This window comes from Lampetra fluviatilis, chromosome 2 (assembly GCF_964198595.1).
Source record: "Lampetra fluviatilis chromosome 2, kcLamFluv1.1, whole genome shotgun sequence".
NCBI lineage: Eukaryota > Metazoa > Chordata > Hyperoartia > Petromyzontiformes > Petromyzontidae > Lampetra > Lampetra fluviatilis.
In genome coordinates, this window is record NC_136276.1 from 1,910,999 (window position 1) to 1,935,880 (window position 24,882).

A 24,882-nucleotide genomic window follows, 5' to 3' on the forward strand; every position below is an offset into this window, starting at 1 on the left:
GCATTTAATTTCGCTAAACATATAATTGTTGTTATATTCTAGAAGCTCTATTAATTAACGTATAATTATTACGGCATGCTGCTGGCCACCCACGCCCTCGCGTGCCGTGCTGGCCGTCAAAGGCGCTCGCTAACGGCACTTGCCCCAAAAATCCGTTAGGGCTATACGGGGGATCTGTGTCTTTGCGTGTGCTTTCATGGATATATTAACATGAAACTTCTCGATGCATAATGCATAACGGATTGTTATGCAGTGAAATCCAAGGTTTGCCACTGAGTGTCCTCTCTTGAGAACATGATTCAATAATTGATCGGTAACCACGATCAAATTATGTGTAATTGCCAAGGGCGGGGGAGCGGTGGGGCTGTGATTAGCGCACTTGCGCTATCGACCCCGCGATCGGAGTTCGCTTCCTGGGAGCGGCGAACGTGCATGTATGTTCAACTTCTTTCGCACCGTACGTAACCAACCGTGCTAATCGGAGGTGCGGGGTAAGGACAAGAAACTAAACACATCATTGGCGAGTGATGCCTGAACTAGTCCTGCGCATCGCCTTCACCAAACCGGATTGTACAGGCGTGGTGAAGTATGGTCAAACTGTACCCAGTACCGACATGGCGTGGGGGGAGGCATTAAATCCAGCAGCGGAGATCAAGGGGCTGCAGCGCACACGGTCACACTGTGTGCGTTTGTGTCCGTGTGTGTGCGTGCTGTACCCGCACGTATCTCCTCCACGTGCTCCCGTGCACGGACATAGTACAGTGTTTTTGTGAGGCCGCGTGCGTGTGTGTGTGCGCGCGCGTGCGTGTGTGCGCGCGCCTAAGTGTGTGTGCGTGCATGCGTGTGCGTGTGTGCGCGCATTCACAATGCACGCCGTCTCGCCGCCCGTTCCCGACACGTATCTGCCCCCCTCCCCCCCGTACCACCCCCCATCCTCCCTGCTCCTCCTCCCTCCTCCTCCTCAATCCTCCCTCCTACTCTCCATTCCCTCCCCGTCATCGCTCACTCAACATCTCCCCTACCTCGACGAGCTTCCTCGTTCCTCTCTCCCTTCACCGTCGTATTCCCTCCTTTCCACATCACCCTCTCCCTGCTCCCTCGTGACACCTCCCCTCACACAGGCACCCCCTTCTTTTGCTAACCTCCACCGCCCCCCCCCCCCGAACGTCCCTCGTCATCCTCCTCAATAGCTCTCTTCACTCCCCATCGTCATCATCCCTCCTCATCGCGACTCAACGCAAGCCTCCTTCATCTCCCTCCTCCCCACCTCCACCCATTCCCACCTCCACCCCCAACTAAATCCTCCTCCCCCCCCCCATTCCACCCCCCCCCCCCCCATTCCACCCCTACCACAAATCCTCTCTCACCCAACCCTTTCCTATCCATCACCCCCCCCAACACACCCTCACCCAAGCCCGCCCTCCCCCTCCCTCCTTTCAGCCAATATCTCAGACCGCTGGTGCATTGCGCGCTGAATGCTGGGAGAGTCCTGCAAAAAAAATCCGGCCGAGAGGGGGAGAGAGCGAACGAGAGAGCGAGCAGCAGACACACACAGAGTGGGAGAGAGAGAGAGCGAACGAGAGAGCGAGCAGCAGACACACACAGAGTGGGAAAGAGAGGGAGAGAGAACGAACGAGAGAACGAGCAGCACACACAGAATAGGAGAGGGGGGGGTAGCGAGCCACAGACACGAGAGAGAGAGCGCACAAGCGCCGAGCTGCTGACATCCACCGTCACCGCCGCGGTTGTGAAGCTCTTCCCGCCGTCATGAACCCCCCGTGCGCGAGATGCGACAAGATCGTGTACCCGACGGAGAAAGTGAGCTGCCTGGACAAGGTAGGCGCCTCCCGTACTCCTCGACGCCCACGCACGCGCCTTTTGCGATGATTGTTTTACGCGGGGATACCGTATACAGTGTGTGTGTAAGCAATACGTGTGTGGAGAGAGAGAGAGAAAGAGAGGATGGTGTGGAGGGAGAGAGGCGCCGATATACGTGATTTTTATTTGTGGGGGGGGTGGGAGGTGGGGGTGTTACAGCTCCTAACCACGGAGCCTCGAGAGGGCTTAATCCGCGTTAGAGATTCTGAGCGACTCAACAGAGCCGCTGCCTGACGCCTTGGGGGGGGGGGGGGGACGCTCGGATTTCAGAACCACGCGCGGCTGGACAGCTCCCGACATCCCGTGCCCACGGACTCGCACGTAGCAGAGCAGACACAGCACGTGGACTAACACGTGACACAGCACGTGGACTAGCACGTGGCACAGCACACAGAGTATTTACAACACGAGAACTATCACAGAGTACAGCATACAAAAGCATCAACAACACGTGGAATTGCACATGATACAGCATATACCGCACACGAAAGATCATAGCGTAGCATACACAACACAGCATACCTCACACCACAGCACACATAGCATATACAACACACGAACTTGCACGCCATATATTACATCACACAGCCCATAATTTCATACACAGCACACGCAATATCATAGCACAACATACATAATGTACACATAAAACGGAATAACGTAAAGCATAGCCCAGTATAGCATACACAGAGTACGCACAGGACATGAATAATGTACAGCATACAGCAGCGCAGCCAATAACGGTACACAAACAGAAACACGTAACAGCACGCAGCATACATATACAATCATACAGAGGACAGCATACAAAGTAACACGATAGCCTCAAGCATAGCACGGCATACGAATCAAAACACACACGTTACACGGAATAGCATAAAGCATAGCACACCATAACATCACATAAACGGCATACCAGCAGAGCGCACGCAGAACATGGAATAACATACATCACACAGCATAGCATACACACAGCACGCAAATATGTCAGAGTTTATACACCACACAGACATGATAGCGTACACATCACACGACACAGCACACGAATGAGGCACGGCACACAGAGCAAACATAGCATGCAGGACACAGGACAAGGCACAGGACACACACAACACAAATCACGCGTGCCACAGGGTAACGTATACACACAGCAAACGACAGCACACGCAACGAATGACACTGAACGTTGCAGCATAGCATACACCCCACGCAGCACCGCATGTACAACGCACACCACATTGCACACAAACACAGCGCTGGAGTCATCGCACACACACAGGCGCACGTGGCATACGGCACAGGAAGACACAGCAGAGCACGTACTCAACATACACACATACTCAACACACACACAGCACACGACGCTCAGAGCACCACCGCGCAGTATATACAACGCACACAACGCAGCCAGCGAACAGAAAAAACACACGACACATACGTCACACGTGTCGTATCGAATACACGCAGACGGCCGATTGCGAGCAGTCGTCTAGACAAAGACCCCCCCCCCCCTCCACATGGCCTACAGTATTTGGGCAAAAGCAATTGTTAGCGAGCCTCTGTTGTGGCCGCTACGGTGCAACGAGGCGTGGTGGTGTGGCCAGCACCACGCCCGGCCGCTCCCGACGGCACAGCGCTCGTGCGCACACGCCGCGCGAGACACTCATTTCAGGCTGAGTCAACCTTCGGGGGAGCCCCAGGATGTGGGCAGATGTCATTTGTGATTTAAGGTTTTCCCGTGGCCCGGGAGTCGAACTCGGGGCTGTGTGTGACTTCGCAACGCAGTGCGTGAATTGATGATGCAGACAACACGCACACACACGCGCGCACAAAGACAAAGCTCGCCCCCGTATAAAGCCCGAACAGCCTGAGCAGGCTATTTGGGGTAAGCGCTGTTCACAATAAAGGCCGGAACGGTAAGCGAGGGGATGGTTGACCAAGCACCACGCCCGACCGCCTTTGTCTCTCGACTGATTGATGTTCACACAGCGCACCAGATGCTGTAGCCGACCGAGGGGAGGCCCGGGACTGGTGCAAGCAGGTCATCGTCGCTGGTGTTGACCGTGAACGAACAATTGAACTTGGGTAGCTGGGTTCACAGCGCAGCGTGCTAACCATCACACCACCGCTCCCCACGACGCGTGCACACACGGACACACGCGCGATCTGTGCGAGGTGTGCATGGTAACGGCGCGTGTGTTGGCGCTGCTGCGTGTGTGTCTGCGTGTGTGTGTTTCCCTGCTGCTGCTGTGTGTGTGTGTCGCTGCTGCTGCGTGTGTGTGTTGCTGCTGCTGCGTGTGTTGCTGCTGCTGCGTGTGTGTGTTGCTGCTGCTGTGTGTGTGTGTTGCTGCTGCTGTGTGTGTGTGTCGCTGCTGCTGCGTGTGTGTGTTGCTGCTGCTGCGTGTGTGTGTTGCTGCTGCTGCGTGTGTGTGCGTGTGTGTGTGTGTGTCGCTGCTGCTGTGTGTGTCGCTGCTGTGTGTGTGTGTCGCTGCTGTGTGTGTGTGTGTCGCTGCTGCGTGTGTGTGTTGCTGCTGCTGCGTGTGTGTGCGTGTGTGTTTGTCTCTACTGCTGCTGCGTGTGTTGCTGCTGCTTGCGTGTGTGTGCGTGTGTGTCGCTACTGCTGCGTGTGTGTGTGTTGCTGCTGCTGCGTGTGTTGTTGCTGCTGCTGCTGCGTGCGTGTGTGTGTGTTGCTACTGCTGCGTGTGTGTTGCTGCTGCTGCGTGTGTGTGCGTGTGTGTGTGTCGCTGCTGCGTGTGTGTCGCTACTGCTGTGTGTGTGTGTCGCTGCTGCTGCGTGCGTGTGTGTGTCGCTACTGCTGTGTGTGTGTGTGTCGCTGCTGCTGCGTGTGTGTCGCTACTGCTGCTGCGTGTGTGTGTGTCGCTGCTGCTGCGTGTGTTGCTGCTGCTGCGTGTGTGTCTGCGTGTGTGTGTCGCTACTGCTGCGTGTGCGTTTGCGTGTGTGTGTTGCTGCTGCTGCTGCGTGTGTGTATGTCGCTACTGCTGCGTGTGTGTGTGCGTGTATGTCGCTGCTGCTGTGTGTGTGTGTCGCTGCTGCTGCGTGTGTGTGCGTGTGCGTGTGTGTCGCTGCTGCTGCGTGTGTGTATGTCGCTACTGCTGCGTGTGTGTGTGCGTGTGTGTCGCTGCTGCTGCTGCGTGTGTGTGTGTCGCTGTTGCTGCTACTGCTGCTGCGTGTGTGATTGCGCCAGTCGTGTAGCAGTTAGCGCGCTGCGCCACGAACCGGGCGATCCGAGTTCGAATCCCGCTCGCGGCCAACATCTGTGACGATTATCTGAACCGGTCCCGGGCCTCTCTTAAGTCATCTCAGCCTCAAATGAGTACCTGGTGTGGTGTGTAAACATCGCCACTGGGGAGACAAAGGCGGTCGGGCGTGGTGCGGGCCACCCACCACCATGCGTGCCGTCCCGGCCTTCATAAGTGCTCGCTAAGACCACTTGCCCCGACCAATTGTTAAGGCTGCACGGGGGACTTTTGTCTTTGATTGCGCCACGCGAGCTCGGTGCCAGCTCACGGGCCAACAACAGCAGTGGCGAATGATCACCGATTCATCGATTGTCGTTCACGGCCAATATCGGTTACGAATATCTGAACGGGTCCCCAGGGCCATCCCGAAATCGATTTCGCTCTCAACGGATACCTTGGTGCGGCGTGTCAACATCACCAATGGGAAGACAAAGGCGGCCGGGCATAGTTTTTGTTGTGTTATTACTCACGCCACCTCCTCTCGTATGCCGTGCCGGCCTCGACAGGTGCTTATCGCAAACGGCTTCGTGTGGGCTACACGGGGGAGCTTTGTCTTTGATTGCACCACGCGACCCGTGTTTCCAGGCGAGGCCGCTCTGTCGGCGGCCGCTGTTTGCGATTAAAAGGGATTTAGGGCATTCGGGAGCGAGAGATCTCAACAAAGGCTGCTCGGGACGCAAGCTGTGGCACGTCGTTCCTTACCCGTACCGACGACATGCTGCCCCCCCCCCCCACAGTTAGACTCCCCAAATGTGGCGAGTTCGGTGGGTGAACGGTATCACTGCGAGCCCAGAGTGGGCCCGAAGTAGAATTCACATTCTGGTGGTTCCATTATCACCCTCGTTATGATCGTCGTCGTCGTCGGTGTTATTGTTCTTATTCGTTCACGCGGGTGAGACGCATTCATCCGTAAGCAGTTTCACGAGCGTGACCCGTGGTGGACTTTGGTGAGAAAAAAACAAAGTCGCGGTAAATGAATCCAGAACATCGCGGATACCGAGGAGCAGACGCGTGGCAGGGAAACGGCGCTGAGGTCACGCGGCACGGGGATGCGCATCATCGCTGAGCCGTCCCTAGGGGTACGGCGAATCTGGACGACCGCCCCGGGCCCCACGCTTTGGGGGGGGGGGCGGCCCTTCGACGACACGATGTCAGATGTAGTTTAGTTTGAAAGCGTTGGAGGAGAGGGGGAGCACGTGGTGTGGACGGGCCTTGCCACGTGTGCAGAAATATGAAAGGACATCATGCGGGGCTTCGTTAACCACGAGTGTAAGATGATGATGATCATCATCATGCTTTATTAGTGAACATCACGCCTCGCACAAGTATAAAACAACAAAATCCCAATGGAATTAATAAGCACATTTGAACAGAAGGCACGGCTGAATATTGTCAAGTTATACAATCCTCGTGAGATGTCAGTGGGAGTGTGCAGACACATGGATATGACGGAAGAGATTGCAGACGGCGGTTAGATATGCTGCAGTGAGATAGGAGAGATGCGGACAGGCCTGTTGTCACTCCACTGCTGGATGACGAAGATGCCGCCTCGATATACGGTGGGATGAAAGGAGGAATGTCGGGCAAGATATAGTGGTGCGGCGAGATGGAAGGTGCCAAGATAGAGGTTTGTTGTGAGATGCGCGAGACGTGGGATTGAGACGTGGGGATAGGAACCAGCGATGTAAGGATGAAGATCTACTCGTAAGGGATAGAACAGAGATGCATTCGGGCGAAATACGAGACAGCAGAGCGATGTGTTGATAATAAAATAGGAGCGATTCTAGGATGCAAGAGGCATGTGACAACACCGCCTGCATGCCTGTAAGCTTTAGAATGTCATTACCAGGCAACGTTCATTATCTGCAGCACACGGACACTGTAGTGATACTGGCATGGTTTCCGACTGCATACAAACCTTGGGCAGGTAAAATAAAAACTTAAAAAAAAAATACAGCCAAGTCTCAGAGTACGTGGCGGGGTTAGGTTCCGTGTACGCCTGCATAAGCGCGAATTCGCGAAAGTTGGGGTTCGGCTATACAAATGTCTATATACAATGTTTCTATACACTATTATATACTACACTATACACTACTATATACTACACTATACACTACACTATACACTACACTATATACTACACTATACACTACTATACACTACACTATACACTGCACTATACACTACGCTATACACTACTATACACTACACTATATACTACTATATGCTACTATACACTACACTATACACTACTATACACTACACTATACACTACACTATACACTCAACTATACACTACTCTATACTATACACTACTATACACTAGAAACAACTAAATATCACTGCAACATTTTTTTACGTACATGAATGTTTAATAAAGTACAGTACTGTATAGTAAATGATTCACTAATCATCGGTAGCATACGGGTCAGATAGAACGCTATCATTACTAACACTATACGGCCTGTATAGGCGCTCGCTTACAGCACTGGCACCCACAGTCTGTCAGGCTATATGGGTGATTTTTGTCTTTGGTGAGTATATTTTTCTTTGTGCATCTCTACGTGTGCGTGTGAATCATGAGTCATCTCGGTCAGTTGGCCCACAACACCTGGGTATTGACCCCATGACCTTTTAGCCGAACTTTCAGCACTTTCACGCGGCCCAGAGTGCACCGTGGTCAAGTCACCGCCAGTCAGTGGCGACAGGCGGGCGTTGTTGTTGCTGTTGGTGGTGGTGGTGGAGATGATGGTGGGGAGCGGTGGTGGAGCGGTCAGCGCGCTGCACTACGGACCTGGTCACCCGGGTTCGATTCCCGCTCACGGCCAACACCAGTGACGATCATCTGAACCGGTCCTGGGTCTCCCCTAGGTCGACTCAGCCCCAATACGAGTGCCTGGTGCGAATTGTAAACATTTGCAGCTAGGGAGACAAAGGCGGCCGGGCGTGGTGTTGGCCACCCACCCTCTGGTGTGCTGTGCCGGCCTTCACAGGTGCTCGTTAACACCACTTGCCCTTACAGTCTGTTACAGGCTGTAAGGGAGATAGTTGTCTTTGATGAGGTTTGCGGTGATTGTGGTGGTGGTCGTGGTGGTGACAATGATGATGATGATGATGCTGGAGATGATGATGGCTATGATGGCTGTGGTGGAGGCGGTAGTTTGTGGTAGTTTGTGGTCGTTTGTGGTGGTTTAGGAGGTTTAAGGAGGTTAGTGGCGATGTGGCTGACTCCTCAGTCGACCCCAGGCAGAGATTACAAGTTCAAGATGAGGAGCCCGGCTCCCAAATGAGCTACACATGAACCACCGTTCCCTGATAGAAGAATGTGGAATTTCCACCATTAACTACGATTTGTTAACCTGTTCTAATGACAGTAATGTGACAAGGACAAAGATCCCCCGCATAGCCTTTAACAGACTGTTGGGGCAAGTCCTGTTAGCGAGCACCTATTAAGGCCGGCACGGCGCACGAGGTGGGTTATCACCATCGCGCCCGGCCGCCTTTGTCTCCCCACTGCTGATGTTTACACACCACGCCAGGTACAGTACTAATTTCAGGCTGAGTCTACCTAGGGGAGGCCCAGGTGCCCGTTCAAATATTCGCCAGCTATTGGTCGCGAGCGGGAATGGAACTCGGGTGGCCGTGTTCGTGGCGAGGTAGCTGCCTACACGCCCGGTGTGGTACACAATCACACGGCATGGTACACAATCACACGGCGTGGTACACAATCACACGGCGTGGTACACAATCACACGGCGTGGTAGACAATCACACGGCGTGGTACACAATCACACGGCGTGGTACACAATCACACGGCGTGGTACACAATCAGACGGCGTGGTACACAATCACACGGCGTGGTACACAATCACACGGCGTGGTAGACAATCACACGGCGTGGTACACAATCACACGGCGTGGTACACAATCACACGGCGTGGTACACAATCACACGGCGTGGTACACAATCACACGGCGTGGTACACAATCACACGCCGCTCTCTCACCATGGTCCCAGACAACACGAACGCGCACTCGGCACGGCTCCACGTGGACACCCCGCGCCCGCGGCCATCATCGCTAATTACGTCTGATTAACTCTGGAGTAAGAACATTCATTTGTACCGCCCTGCTCCTACAATCGCCTTAGAGGCCTCACCGAAACTCGGGACTATTTGTTGAGGGGGGGGGGGGGGTCCCTTGCTGTTGGGATGTCACACCGGGGGGGGGGGGGGGGGCTTGCTGTTGGGATGTCACACCAACGATGTATCGACTCCCCCAGACGCGCAGTGTCTAAAGCACTGCGCCACAAAGCCGGCGGGCCTGATTCATGATGGATGTTTGTGGGGTTAGGTCGTGTGGGTGGGGTGTGGGTGAGTGTGCGTGGTGGTGGTGGTGTGGGGTGTGGTTGAGTGTGGGGTATGGTTAAGTGTGCGTGGTGGTGTTGGGTGTGCTTGAGTGGGATGGGGTGTGCGTGTCTCGACAGGTGTGGCACAAAGCGTGTTTCCACTGCGAGGTCTGCAAGATGACCCTGCAAATGAAAAACTACAAGGGCTACGACAAGAAGCCTTACTGCAGCGCGTGAGCACCCTGACACACCCTGACACATCCTGACACACCCTGACACACCCTGACACACCCTGACACACCACACCCATACACACCCTGACACACCCTGACACACCACACCCTGACACACCACACCCAGACACACCCTGACACACCACACCCTGACACACCCTGACACACCCTGACACACCACACCCTGACACACCCTGACACACCACACCCTGACACACCCTGACACATCACACCCTGACACACCCTGACACACCCTGACACACCCTGACACCCCCTGACACACCACACCCATACAAACCCTGACACACCCTGACACACCACACCCTGACACACCACACCCAGACACACCCTGACACACCACACCCTGACACACCCTGACACACCCTGACACACCACACCCTGACACACCCTGACACACCACACCCTGAGTCACTGACACACCCTGACACACCCTGACACATTACACCCTGACACACCCTGACACATCACACCCTGACACACACTGACACACCACACCCTGACACACCCTGACACACCACACCCTGACACACCCTGACACACCACACCCTGACACACCACACCCTGACACACCACACCCTGACACACCCTGACACACCACATCCTGACACACCACACCCTGACACACCCTGACACACCACACCCTGAGACACCCTGACACACCCTGACACACCACACCCTGACACACCACACCCAGACACACCCTGACACACCCTGACACACTACACCCTGACACACCCTGACACACCACCCCCTGACACACCCTGACACACCACACCCTGACACACCACCCCCAGACACACCCTGACACACCACACCCTGACACCCCACACCCTGACACACCCTGACACACCCTGACACACCCTGACGCAGCACACCCTGACACACCCTGACACACCCTGACACACCACCCCCTGACACACCCTGACACACCACACCCTGACACACCACACCCAGACACACCCTGACACACCACACCCTGACACACCACACCCAGACACACCCTGACACACCCTGACACACCCTGACACACCACACCCTGACACACCCTGACACACCACACCCTGACACACCCAGACACACCCTGACACACCACACCCTGACACACCACACCCTGACACACCCTGACGCACCACACCCTGACACACCACACTAGCTGCTCACCCCCGCTGATTCGCCCAGCTGCTGCAGCCCTGTCCGTCTCGATTCATCTCAATGTTCTTTATTGAACCCACGTGCGATCCAAGTGAGATTCATGATGTCACCTGTCACGCTGGTCTCCGTGGTTACCGTGCCGGGGACAGTTCACGTGTCACAGGTTTACTCACACGGCACGGCACGTGACCCGGGAGCTGGGTATGTTGCCTGAGACCCCGGCACACATCATGCCCCACACGGTGGCCAGGAGATGTTGACTACCTCGCCTGGGATACAGGAGGACGAGGGTTCGATCCCGACCCTGACGCCTGCTGCTGTATATTTGGAGTCTGCGTCTCTCTATCTCATCATCACGATGGCCAGGAGATGTTGACTACCTCGCCTGGCATACAGGAGGTCGTGGGTTCGATCCCGACCCTGACACCTGCTGCTGTATATTTGGAGTCTGCGTCTCTCTATCTCATCATCATCATCACTGTGGCCAGGAGATGTTGACTACCTCGCCTGGGATACAGGAGGTCGTGGGTCCGATACCGACCCTGATGCCTGCTGCTGTATATTTGGAGTCTGCGTCTCTCTATCTCATCATCATCACGGTGGCTAGGAGATGGCTCCATGTGTGGGGTGCGGTCGAGCGACGGCGTTGAGAACCGCTCAGAAATGTGTGACCTCGTGCAGGCCGCGCAGGGTTATTTATTTTGGTTATTCTTCTCTCGACTTGAGAGCGTTCGCGACCAACGTTATCCATAGTAAATGTTTTTTTATATATATACAGTGGCTGGACCGCGAAAATATAAATGTGTCGTGAACCCACCACCACCACCCGACATAGACAATTAGTAAGGGTTGTCACATAAACAAAACGTGCCATTTCGTTACTTTCCCAACACACCGGTGTGCTGAAGTTGTCACCTCTGGTCAGCCTCGCAGCAGCAGCAGCGGCTATTCGCTGACCATCGAGCAAATACGGCGGTCACCGCATCACCACGTGGCTCTTTCAGATGACGCTGCTTCTGCGGCCGTCTGGAACGCGCTCTTCCCTGCCGATATTAGGAAGCCGCTGGAGCTATGGCGCTTTTATATCATCTAGATTGAGAAATTCATTTCTTGAGAACTGCTTGTTGTTGTTGTTGTTGTGTTTAGTTTGTTGTCCTAACCCCGCACCTCCGATTAGGGTGGTTGACTATGTACGGTGCGAAAGAAGTTCAAAGGGAAAGCCAGATTGTTCATCGCGAGTTTATTTTCAATGCGTGACCATTGCGCACGATTGCGATGCAACACCTCTCATCGTCATCATCCTTCTTCCCCCACCCACCAGATCCAGCCCCCCCTCCACCGTGATTTAGGGGATGTCTTCATCCAGCAGTGGATTGCCCGTGGCTGCTGCTGCTTGTGGTGGTGATAATGGTGATGATGGTGATGATGGTGGTGATGATGGTGGTGATGGTGATGATGGTACACTCCTCTCGCATCGTGAGTGCTCAACTATGGACAGATGCGAATCCGTCTCGGAGCAGTAGGGGGAGGCATCGATTCACCTTGAGGTCAACTCTGTTCATTCATCATCAGCATCATCGGCCGTGGTCAATCCACTGCTGGATGAAGGCCTCCCCAAGTCGCTGCTGCCGCCATCACCTCTCGCGATCCTACGATGTAAACAATCCACCCAGCGCCTGCACATTAATCGATTTCATCGCTCCATCTCCTCGGTCTTCATCCTCCCGAATGCGCCAAGGGTTGGTTTGCACAGTGGTGGTGACGAGGTCTGTAACGATTCCATTCAAGAATGTTTTTATTTATTTTACATCCGTGGTGTATGTAGCGGCGCGGTCGGCATGAGTGCACCAGTGACACACATGATGATGATGGTCATCAGCCGTGGTCCATCCTCTGCATCATGGGGGAAGGGGTAGAGCTCATGCCGATGTCGATTCCGACCCTGACACTGCCTGCTGTAAGACATTTGCATTGAACACGCAGCAGGGCTTTCGCGGCGGATTTTATCCATAATATAGTTTTTTTTATCCCATAAATATAAATGCGTAGTTAAATATGTCGTTATTTAAGAACGAAACAGGAAAGGGGATTTATCCACCAAATCTGGCTGTGATTACTGGCGAATCGTCGTACTCGAATTGTAAATGTTGTGGGTTTATTCTTCAACACACCGGTGTGCTGTGCTAGTAACGCATTTGCATGTTTTGTTTCCGTGACAATCCTTACTAATTGGCCGTGTCGGGTGGTGGCAGGTTAAACGACGCATTTTTATCTAAGCGATCTAACCCAAAAACACCTCTATTATGGATTATATTTGGAGTTTGCATGTCTCTCTCTCTCTCCGTGGTCGCGTGGATTTTTCTCCGGGTCCTCCGGGTTTTCCCTCAACATTTGGAATCGAGGTGCATTCAGAGTTGTTGACTGCTGCTATCAATTTCCACACGGTGATGACAGACCACTTCGTTGAGCGATAATTTCTGATAGCCAGGTCGCATTGGAAAAATAGCTACATAGCTCAATGGGACCTTACCTGGTCAAATACAAGTTTCGATTTAGAGAAGCCAGTGAGTTTTTTTTTTTACATATATGTTTGTTTTTCGAAAAACGAGAAAAGATACTGACTCGGAGAGTTCCATAAGTACCCCCTGGGGACACGTGGTGCCGTTGCACAACGATGCCTCAAGTTGCCCCCACGATGCCTGAAACAATAATGAGAGATGTGGGGACCGATGGGGACCCCCCTCCCTCCCCCGGTGACGACCCCTGTCAAGATGGGAGGATTCCTGCGGCACAGAGGGTGGGTGGGGGGGGGTCGATGTTTGCTTTTGACAAAAGCGAGTTCCAGTTGAGTCTTTGAATCAACACCCCGAGATCCCTGGCGTGAGCATTGTCCTTTCGCATTGAGCGGCGACTTAAACAAAGAAGAATCACGCGAACATGAATCACGTCCGACATTTCTGTTTCTCGGTGTCTTTATAACAGGTCAGAACGGCTTAAAATAACAATAACACTTCAGACGTATGATGCGGATGGCGTGGCGACGCGTGTGAGCGCGTGCGTGCGCGTGCGTGTGTGCATGCGCGTACGTGCGCGTGTGCGTGCGAGTGCGTGCGCGAGTGCGTGTGCGAGTGTGTATGCTTTTCATGGCGCTTGAACCACAGTTGGAACGTTTGTGATATCACACCCGAGGGGGTTGTTGGTCCTTATGCATGCTGCGATTGTATATCTCGGGGCGGGGCGTGGCGCCCGTGTGAGATGCTGATAATGATCCACGTCTCCCTTAGTGTGTTTGATCTGGCCCGGTGCACACAAGTCCAATTGCCAGGCCCTGTCAATTGCCAATCTGACTTGGTCAAGCGTTGTCCTCTGCTGCTGCTGCTGCTGCGGCTCTCTCATTTGCTCAGCGAATGCTTTCACACGTGACTTGTGCACTCTTACGAGCACCGGATACACAAGAAAATGTCAATGCATGTGTATGTCAATACGTGACCTCCTGTCAACCGGCGTTCGAAACTTCACGTGGCCTCAAGGTGCACATGGCCTGGCACAAGCGTCGTGGTGACGTCACCGCCACTTAGTGGCGAATGGCGGTTGTTGTTGTGTGCATTTATTTCACTATTCGTGTGGCCCACTGACGCCCACCGCACGACAAAGACCGCTCGGTGTGGAGCAGATGTACAGTCCGCCAGGGGTGGCCTCACGCCCTGGGGTAGACTCCTGGACGTGAGTCGGGTCACGTGTCCGGTAAACAGCTTCGTGTTGCTAATGGACACCGTGGCAGTCCCTTGCAGAGGTCTGCATGGCTCGCCGGTCGCTGTTGGCGGTCGCGTTGAGTTGCGGGTATGGAATCACGTCGTGAGCTCTGACGCTGTTGAGGACCCACGAAATTCTGTGCTGCCCTCCTCGGCAAGCTGTAGCCGGCTATGCACGTGTGTGCGGTGTCGCGCAGTGGCCAACCGGTTAGCACGGTTGGCTACGTACGGCCGCGAAAGGAGTTCAACGCGCATACATATGTCATGACGACTTCGACGCACTTGTCTCGAGGTGGTTTCTAAATTGACGAGACGCGTTTCACTCGAACAGGCGGAGACCCCCACTGCAACAGTCCCGAGTCTCCCGTGCATCTCCCTCTCCCTTATATACGGGCCGAGGCCACGCCTCCATTCCCGAACCTTCTCGCTGGCTCTGGACGCTCGCTCCACCAGCAGGACCCTACCGTCCTCTTCCGTCACCTGACCACGCTCCTATTCTCGATCATTCCCGTAGCCACCGGTTTCTTCGCACTGCAGGCTGACTCCCCTGTCATTACCTCCCGTGGCCACCAGTCCATTCGCACAGCAGGCTGACTCCTCTGTCATTACCTCCCGTGGCCACCAGTCCACTCACACTGCAGGCTGACTCCCCTGTCATTACCTCCCGTGGCCACCAGTCCACTCACACTGCAGGTTGACTCCCCTGTCACTACCTCCCGTGGCCACTAGTTCATTCGCACTGCAGGTTGACTCCCCTGTCATTACCTCCCGTGGCCACCAGTCCACTCACACCGCAGGTTGACTCTACTGTCATTACACATACTAAACGCAGCAAGTTGGCACAGTAGGGGGCACAGTTGGTGTATCTGCCAGGCGTCATCTCAGTCAGTCAACCCATGGCACCTGAGCTTGTCCCGTGACCTCCTGCCAGCAGGCCTTCAACACTTCACGTGGCCTCAAAGTGCACCGAGGCTGGCACAGGCGCCGTGGTGACGTCACCGCAACTTAGTGGTAAATGGCGGTTGTTGCTGTTGTTGTTGTAGGTCAAGTTTAATTCCCGACCTGGGTTCGATTCCCGGCCACTACCGTCATTGTTGGAGAGTGATGTCTGAACCAGTCCTGACACGAATAAAGACGAAGGCCCCCCCGTCCAGTATAGCCTGCAACGGACTGTCGGGGCAAGTGCTGTTAGCGAACAGCACCTACAAAGGCCGGCACGGCCCCACGAGGAGCTGGGTGCCCATCACCACGCCCGGCCGCCTTTGTCTCCCCAATGGGGATGTTTGCACAGCGGCGCGCGTTCGTTATCAGCGGGCGCCGGTCGTCTCCTCTCGTCGTATTCCGCCGCGCGCCGCATTTCGTTGGGTTTCGAAAGGCGTTAAAGTCGCTCCCTACCGACCTTGCCGGGGATTTAAACACCAACAAAAACCATGCGCACGCGCGCGCGCGAGGCTCTTTGTCAAACCCCCATATCGGTAATCAATTAGTGGCGTATTTAGGTCAGGAGGAAACCCCTCCGCGCTGTCGCTGCTATCACCGCCCACCCGGCGCGCGGCGCGTGGATCGCGTTATCGGCGCCGTCTGCTTGGTCACCGGTAACCAGGAGAGAGGAGGAGGGGTGGGGGGCGCTCGCTGGCTCGTTAAATTTCAGGGTGCGCAATCGTTGGTGTGTGTAGGTGCGTAGGTGCGTGTGGGTGGGTGGGGAGCGGTAGTGTAGTGGTTAGCGCGCTGCGCTACGAATCTGGCGACCCGGGATCGATATCGCTCACGGCCAACACTCAGTGACGAATATCTGAACCGGTCCTGGGCCTCCTCCTAGGTGGACTCAGCCTCAAATGAGTACGTGGTGCGGTGTGTAAATATCGCTACTGGGGAGACAAATGCGTGCTGCTGGCCACCCACCCCCTCGTGTGCCACAGTGTCAGCCTTCATATGTGCTACTCGCTAACAGCGTTTACCCCAACAGGATGTGAAGGCTATGCGGAATATCTTTTTACGAGTGTGTGTGTCTTTGTATGAGTGTGTGTGTGTCTGGGTCTCTCTGTGTGTGCGCGTGCCATGCACTGCGCCATCCAGGGAAAAAATATATAGAATTGAGCAACGTTTTGGGTAATGACCCTAGGTTGTAATACATTGATGTGCATGCAAAATCATACGCAAGAATTATATTTATTTCTATCGATCCTTTGAAGACAGTGTTATTTAAGAATGTGTTGAGAATTTGTCGTAAATGCACAGCAATTTGGCGCAGTCGGGAGCACAGGTGGTGCATCTGCCAGTCATCTCAGCCAGGCAAGCCATGGCACCTGGGTCTGTCCCGTGACGTCCTGCACCTAGCCTGGCACAGTAGGGAGCACAGGTGGCGCATCTGCCAGTCATCTCAGCCAGGCAAGCCATGGCACCTGGGTCTGTCCCGTGACCTCTGCCTCTCAGCAGCGAGCCTTCCACAGTTCACGTGACGGCCTCGAATTGCACTTAGCCTGGCACAATTGCTGTGGTGATGTCACTGCCACTTGGTGGCAGTGCGTGGTCGTTGTTGTTGACATGTATATTTAAATATATATGCCAGAAATCTACTTGCTGTACATCCATCTTGTGGTAACGGTGTGCTCCTCAACCAAAAGGCATGAATTGTCTCTTACTGTCTAGCAGACCCACCCCCGTGCCGAACACATTTAGCCACCGCTTCGTCCAACCTACTTGCTGTACATCCATCTTGTGGCCACCTCTTAGGAGGCGCACAGAACACCGTGTTCTTTTGCATGATCCACCAACCCCCCGCCCCCCCCCGTCACATCGCCGCTCGAATCACAGGCCACGCACCGCCGCTATCACCGCCGCCGGCAATAAATTCTACGCGTAATTCGCGCGTCAATTGAAGCCACGAATTGCCTCTCGCCCGTGTAAATCTCCCCGCGAGTAGAGCGACTCCACGTTAATTGTGAGGCGGTGGACGGTGGACGGTGGGGGGGGAGGCACAGCGGCTCAACTCGCTGCGCCGTGAACCCGGCGACCCCAGCCGGACTTCCCGACGACGGCTGAGCGTCTGTGACGCCGTTGCTATCTAAACCCGGACCTGGGATGCCGTCCACCCACTCGCCACACAACCCGCCTCTTCACAGTGGCGATGTAATCACGTTGATGGCACGGGCTCTAGGACGCACAGCGCGGGTGGTACGGGATTTTTTCAAGTGTGAGGAGCGTGGCACTTGAAATAGAATTGACATATTTGGTTAGTGGTGGTGGTTGATGATGTAAAAGTTGCATAGCTCCAGTGGCTTCCAAATATCGGAAGGGACGAGCGCGTTCCAGACGGGCCGCAGAAGCAGCGTCATCTGAAAGCGCCGCGCGACGAACCGGTGGCCGCCGTCTTTGCTCGACGGCTGAGCCAGAAGCTGCCGCCGCCGCTGCCGCCGCCGCTGCCGCCGCCGCTGCCGCCGCCGCTGCCGCCGCCGCTGCCGCCGCCGCTGCCGCCGCCGCTGCCGCCGCCGCTGCCGCCGCCGCTGCCGCCGCCGCTGCCGCCGCCGCTGCCGCCGCCGCTGCCGCCGCCGCTGCCGCCGCCGCTGCCGCCGCCGCTGCCGCCGCCGCTGCCGCCGCCGCTGCCGCCGCCGCTGCCGCCGCCGCTGCCGCCGCCGCTGCCGCCGCCGCTGCCGCCGCCGCTGCTGCTGCTGCTACGAGGATGACGAGCGGAGTGTCGCGTGATGGTGGTTTGTACTCCTCGGCGGAGATGAGCGAGGTTTTGTGGTTCATTTGTGCCAAGCACTAATCAGCAGCATGACCATCATCATGACGATGGTGTTGATGATGTTGATGTTGCTGATGACGATGATGATGTTGATGATGATGTTGTTGATGATGATGTTGTTGATGACGATGATGATGTTGCTGATGTTGCTGATGTTGTTGATGGTCTTTACGACGACGACGATGATGTTGTTGATGTTATTGGTGACGATGATTTTGTTGATGATGTTGTTGATGACGACGATGATGTTGCTGATGATGATGTTGTTGATGACGACGATGATGTTGCTGATGATGTTGCTGATGATGTTGTTGATGTTGTTGATGACGACGATGATGTTGCTGCGACGCAGGCACTACCCCAAACAGACGTTCACCACGGTGGCGGACACCCCCGAGAACCTGAGACTCAAGCAGCAGAGCGAACTACAGAGCCAGGTCACTCGCACGGTGCCGACTCCTCACCGTGGCTCACTCAAAGAACAACAATTATGTATATACATTCACGTTCATAATCTGGCAAAAAAAACGCGGTATACATGCAAACGTTGGTTGACGTTTGGTTGACGTCTGCCCAACGTAGCATGTTTACTGGTACAAGTGGTCATTAATGTCGACACTATTGCTGTACTGCCCTGATCAGGCCCCACCACGGTGTTTTTGGAAGGGTTTTGCAGATGGCACCAAAACAACCCAGCCGTAATTATTTAACAGGCCGCGCCACGGTGGCGAGATGTTAGCTCCCTCGCCTGGTCTACAGGAGGTCGTGGGTCCGATCCTGACCCTGACGCCTGCTGCTGTATATTTGGAGTTTGCATGTCCCTCTCCGTGGTCGCGTGGATTTTTCTCCGGGTCCTCCGGTTTTCCCCTTCACATTTAGAATAAACATCACGCGTTTAGAGTATTTGGCTCCTATGAACTCCCACGCGATAAGCCACGGCTTTGAGCTGTCATTGGTGGCCAGGTGGCTTCTTGCTCAGTGGGGCCTTACCTGATAAAATATAAACTATTTTTACAGTTTAAAATCAAATCCAGACCACGGTTAGTGTTCCTGTTTAACAAACTGCGGCTGGAATACGCACGTTTCAAGATAACGGGACTGTCACTGGTTCAGGTGGCTGGCTCACCCGCCCGTCCACTCTCTCGTGCTCACCACTGTGTGATTCAAACTAAACGACACTACACATTTCTGGGAGGCTCAACCGGGACACGTGATGAGCTGTGACCCCTCTCCCCGCCAGCCCCCCCCTCCACCACCGCCCCCCACACCCGTGAGTGGCCTCGCTTTTCCCTTTCACGATGGCCCCGCCTCTATGAGGCCAGATAAAAAAATCAGGGCAAAGTGTTTCGTGAAACCCAGGACGGACGTCCAATCCGAAGCTGGGACGGCCCCCGGTCCAAATCAGGACGTTTGGTAGCTTTTGCACACGTGGTCGCCACGTGTTTAAATGCCACGTGTTTAAACGCCACGTGTCCCTCTGCAGGTGAAATACAAGGAGGACTTCGAGAAGAGCCGGGGAAAGGCGTTCAGCCTCGTGCCAGACACTCCCGAGCTGCGGCGCATGAAGAAGGCGCAGGAGCAGATAAGCAACGTGGGTCTGCCTTCAACTGCTCCCAACTGCCCTCACCTTGCCCTAAACAGCTGCCCTACGCTAACCTTAAATTTGATGTGCGCTAAACCTTCCCAGCCTTGCCCTGGCATGTGTTGACCTCTTGCTCCGCACTATCTTGCCGCTGTGTGGGCTTGCCCTGCCCCGCTCATACCCTCGACCGCACAACGTTGACTTGTATCACTCAAACACCTGCTGGACGATTCACCCTGAGAACCACGTGATCATCCACTGAGATCAAATCGCGAGTCTCCGATGCACAATCGGCGACCCCTGAAAATGGATTCACAACCATGACCATCTCTCTCTCTGCCCTATATGTGCGCATGTTGAACTTGTTTCGAAATCGTGTGCAGCCAACCGTGCTAATCGGAGGTGCGGGATGTACTTCCTGATCTCTCTTCCTGAACTTTCTCCCCCTTCCTCTCCCGCAGCCTTTTCCGAACCCATCTCCTGCCTTATTCTCTTCCTGACCTCTCATCTGCCTCTCATACCTCCCTCCCCTCCCTTCCCCCATGACCTATCTCTCCCTCTCCCCTGACCCCTTCATTTCTCTGACCCTACCCACCACCGCCTATCTTTCACCTTCTACCTAGCCCCATCTCTCCTCCCCACTTTCTCTCTCTCTCCACCTAACCACCGTCTCTCTCCTCTCACTTTTTTTTACGATCAGAGGAAGCAAGAAGATGCTCGGTGTAGTCGGCACATTGCTTCGTTCATCATTTCGGTTCTTTTAGTTTTTTTCAATGCTTGGCTTTATGTGCCCCCCCCCCCGTTTTTAAATGAAAGATTTCACGAAAGATCCTCTCTCTTCTCTCTCTCCTCCCTCTCCTCCCTCTCTCTTCCCCTCTCTTGTTTATGTTTTCTATGAATTTTATTATTATAATAATTCTCTCCCCCTGACCGCACATTCCCTTACCCCCCACCCCACCGTGCAGGTGAAGTACCAGGACGCGGGGGTGGTGCCAGTGGGGGCCGCCGCGCCTGACCGCCCCGCGGGGGGCCGCGCCATCCCCGGGGGTCGCCACGCCGGTGAGGGGGGAGGGGGGGGGTGGTGGGGGGGGGGTCGAGATCGGCACTCAAAGCGCGATTGTCCGAATGCCGCAGAAACGCCACCTCCCTTTTGCATCACATCCCAAACGTTGCAGTGCCTCCCCCCCCCCCCAGTGGCGGCTGTTGTCCCTGTGCCGACACGAGGCTTGCGTCCAACTCGCACAAAATCGAAGATCATCTCTCCGTGCAGGCATCGAGAGCGCAATAATCGATATTCATGGATGAACTGGTGTGTGTGTGTGCGTGTTGGTGGGGAGCGGTAGTGTAGCGGTGAGCTCCCTGTGCTACGAACCCAGCGACCCAAGTTAGATTCCCGCCACCACCAGTGCCGATTATCTGAAGCGGTTCAGGTCCTCCCCTAGGTAAACTCAGCCTCAAATGAGTATCTGGTGTGGCGTGTAAACATCACCACTGGGGAGACAAAGGCGGTCGGGCGTGGTGTTGGCCACCCACCTCCTCGTGTGCCGTGCCGGCCTTCATAGGTGGTGCTCGCTAACAGCACTTGCCCCAACAGTCTGTTAAGGTTACACGGGCGGGGGGGAACCTTTGTCTTTGTCTTTTGCAGGCTACCCCCAGCTGGGGAAGGCGGCCGTGGGGGGCGGTCAGGCGAGACAGACAAGCGCGGCCCCCCAACAGGGAACGCTACCCCCCATGACGGCCCCCCACCCGCTCCACCACCGCCCCTCGGTGGACGTGAGTGTTGACGGCGCTGCTCGCCTCGGCGGCGGCGATCGCGAGGGCGTCGGAATCGTTTAACAAAAAATTAGAAAAGGCTTTATCCATTGCTGGCAATCACACGGGCGTTAAGATGTTCAAACACCCAGCAGACTCTTAGTTGAAGGCATCGCGTGAGTAAAACGTGTGTTCATAATACAGGCCTGTTTGGGGTTAGATCGCCTAAATATAAATGCGTCGTTAAACCCGCCACCACATTTATATTTACGCCATCTAACCCCCCCAAAAAACCTCTTATGGATATTGGTCGCGAAAGCCTACTACGTGTCGTACACCCTCCATCACCCGACACAGACAATGGAGAATCAGAATATGTATTTATAGCGGAGGAATGCAGTGAGCTATAAAGCTCTTCACCACAGATGTCCTCGCTCACGCGACAGGAGCCACTGCTGAATAATCTTGTGACCCCCCCCCCACCGTGCCCCCCACCGTGCCCCCCACTGTGTCCCCCCCCCCCACCGTGCCCCCCCCCCAACAGGGCACGTTCCGCGCGCTCTACGACTACGTGGCTGCGGACGAGGACGAGCTGAGCTTCGCCGAGGGGGAGCTCTTCTGCAACGTGCAGCGAATCGACGACGGCTGGCTCTACGGCACGGTGGCACGCACCGGAGCCACCGGCATGCTGCCCGCCAACTACGTGGAGCGCACCTGAGCCTCTGCACCCCCCCCCACTCCCCCCCCCCCCGGTGAACCTGTGTGATAGCTCGAGTGAACCTGACCCGGGTGAGCGCACGAGTGAGCCTGCGCTCACCCGGGTGAGATCACGAGTGAGTCTGTGCTCACCCGGGTGAGCGCACGAGTGATCCTCTGCTCACCTGTGAGCCCGAGTGACCCTGTGAGCGTGAGTGAATCTGTGCTCACGTGAGTGAAGCTGGGCTTGAGCTGAGATCACTGGAGATCACCTGAGATCACGTGAGGTCAGCTGAGTGAACCTGGGTTCATCCCAGTGATGCTGAGCTCACCTGGGCTTACTTAACTGATCTCACCTGAACACGTGAGCTCATCTGAGCTCACCTGAGCTCATGCGTTGAGCGGCGGCTTCTTCCTCACGTGACCTTGCCGAAACGTAACAGTGGCGCTCCTCGACACGTTCCAGGTGATGTCGTCCGTCTCCCATAATGCACCTCAGCAGCCTCAGTTATGATACGACAGAAACCTCCGGCCGTTCTCAATTCCCCGCCATGGTGCATTGAGAACGGGCGTCACTCCGCTCCATGTCAGTCGCGGTGGATCGATTGACTGTAGTTCACCACGCTGGTCAGTGCCGATTCGTGGAAAGGGGAACGCATGACCCGTTCGGAAGGGTTTGCTGCACTCGCTCAATTGTTGTCCCAGTGGACTGCCTTCCTGTTTTCATGCCAATTGAAAATCATCAACTTTCTGGCGACATCTCTCAAGACACCAGAGTGTGTGAAGTGCGATCTTTAACGCCGGGTCCGGATCCAAGCGATCAGTCGTGCCAATCAGAATCTGTCCAGAAAGCGTGCCACTTTAATAATCGCCCGCGACTCCTTTGTCCACATCGGAGCGAGCAGTTGCGCATTGAGGAAGTTGTACGTATGCATGTTGATCTTCTTTCTCACCGTACGTCGCCAAACGGTGCGAATCAAAGGTGCGGGGGTAAGGACCACAAAGGTAAAATGGCACGTTCAGGATTGTAACCGCCAATCACAGTAGCTCGCCAACGCATGGCACGTGATTAAATACGCCGCTAAAACATCGCCGAGCAGATCGACGCTTGGGCGACTGGTTGCAACTGGTTGCCGAGACGTTCTTACACAAGCAATTCAGTTGCATGCATTGCAACCAAGTTGCTCAACCGATCGCTCAGGTGAGGAGCCGGCTTGCATTGGAGTCGACCTCTGTGACCTGGCTGCCATGGAGATGGGACATTGCTCAAGTTGTTTGTTTAAAAATGTCCTCTTTCATTTGTGCTTAAACACCAATGCTATTTTAGTTTTTAATCTTCAGGCAGCAGGAGACAGGCGTTTGGGAGGGAGGTGGGTGGGTGCACAACAATAACATTGATTTATCCAGGGGAAGCCTCGTATGTATGTTGAACTTTATTTCGCACCGTACATAGCCAACCGTGCCAATCGGAGATGGGGGGAAGGACAGCAAACTAAACACACACAAATCAGCTCTAAAGAAATGGGTTTTCTATCGAGATTATTTAACAGCGCACAGCTCCGGTGGCTTCCGATTATAATCGAACGAAAGAGCGTTCCAATCCTCGCTGAATCTCAAGACATATTTTCAGGAGGATCCTGCCACAGTTGGGGATGTTGATCCCATTGCACGTGGGAGGAAGCCTGCAACGTGCATGGGGACAGCACTCACACGTGCACACAAACAGCTTCACAAAGATCCCACTTGCTGTGCTGCCACCGCCTGTCCTAAGAGGGCATGGTGGGGTGGGGGGCCGGTTGCGATATTTGTTCAATAGGCATGCAACATTGATTGCATCGATTAAAATCGATTCTTGCGCTTAAAGGAACGCACGTCGAGAATGAAACTCGGGTCGCCGGGTTCACGACGCAGCGACGAGTTGACCCGTTTCGTCCCCCACCACCCACCGCCCCCACCCCCTGCTTATTTATTTATCAATTAAAGTGGAGTCGCTCTGTTCGCGGGGAGATTTACACGGGCGAGAGGCAATTCGTGGCTTCAATTGACGCGCGAGTTAAGCGGATAATTTATTTTGCCGGCGGCGGTGATAGCGGCGGTGCGTGGCCTGTGACTCGAGCGGCGATGTGACGGGGGCGGAGGGGGGGGGGTTGGTGGATCATGCAAACGAACACGGTGTAACGTGCTCCTCTTTACATTTTGCCCAGGAGATGGATGTACAGCAAGTAGGTTGGACGAAGCGGTGGCTAAATGAATTCGGCACGGGGGTGGGTGTGCTAGACGTGAAGAGAAAATAAATGCCTTTTGGGTGAGGAGCACACCATGACCTGGAATGAAGGAGAGGGGGGGGGGGCGAGCGTGGATGGGTGGGTATATGTGTGTGTGTGGTGGGGGGGGGTACAGGGGGTATTTAAAGTTTACTTGGTTTCGCCCAATTCGCATTCGCCAAAAAAGCAAACCGCAATT

At 54.9% G+C, this 24,882-nt stretch overlaps 1 protein-coding gene across 1 annotated transcript; it reads left to right on the forward strand.

The window, feature by feature from the left end:
* The first annotated feature begins 1,404 nt into the window (after window positions 1–1,404).
* LASP1 (LIM and SH3 protein 1) lies at window positions 1,405–24,773 on the forward strand. Its single transcript, XM_078866694.1, has 7 exons — window positions 1,405–1,836; window positions 9,625–9,719; window positions 18,742–18,826; window positions 19,873–19,980; window positions 20,937–21,030; window positions 21,617–21,744; window positions 22,268–24,773. Exons 1-7 carry the CDS (start codon window positions 1,768–1,770, stop codon window positions 22,439–22,441), a joined length of 753 nt encoding a protein of 250 aa, XP_078722820.1. The 5' UTR covers window positions 1,405–1,767; the 3' UTR covers window positions 22,442–24,773.
* Window positions 24,774–24,882: the final 109 nt, after the last annotated feature.

What these genes read in the sequence shown, in the direction of transcription:
- LASP1 (XM_078866694.1), top strand. Translation starts at nt 1,768, where the DNA reads ATGAACCCCCCGTGCGCGAGATGCGACAAGATCGTGTACCCGACGGAG. An exon ending in AAGAAGCCTTACTGCAGCGC is followed by an intron (nt 9,720 to 18,741) that starts GTGAGCACCCTG and finishes GCTGCGACGCAG; the next exon opens with GCACTACCCCAAACAGACGT. An exon ending in ACCACCGCCCCTCGGTGGAC is followed by an intron (nt 21,745 to 22,267) that starts GTGAGTGTTGAC and finishes CCCCCCCAACAG; the next exon opens with GGCACGTTCCGCGCGCTCTA.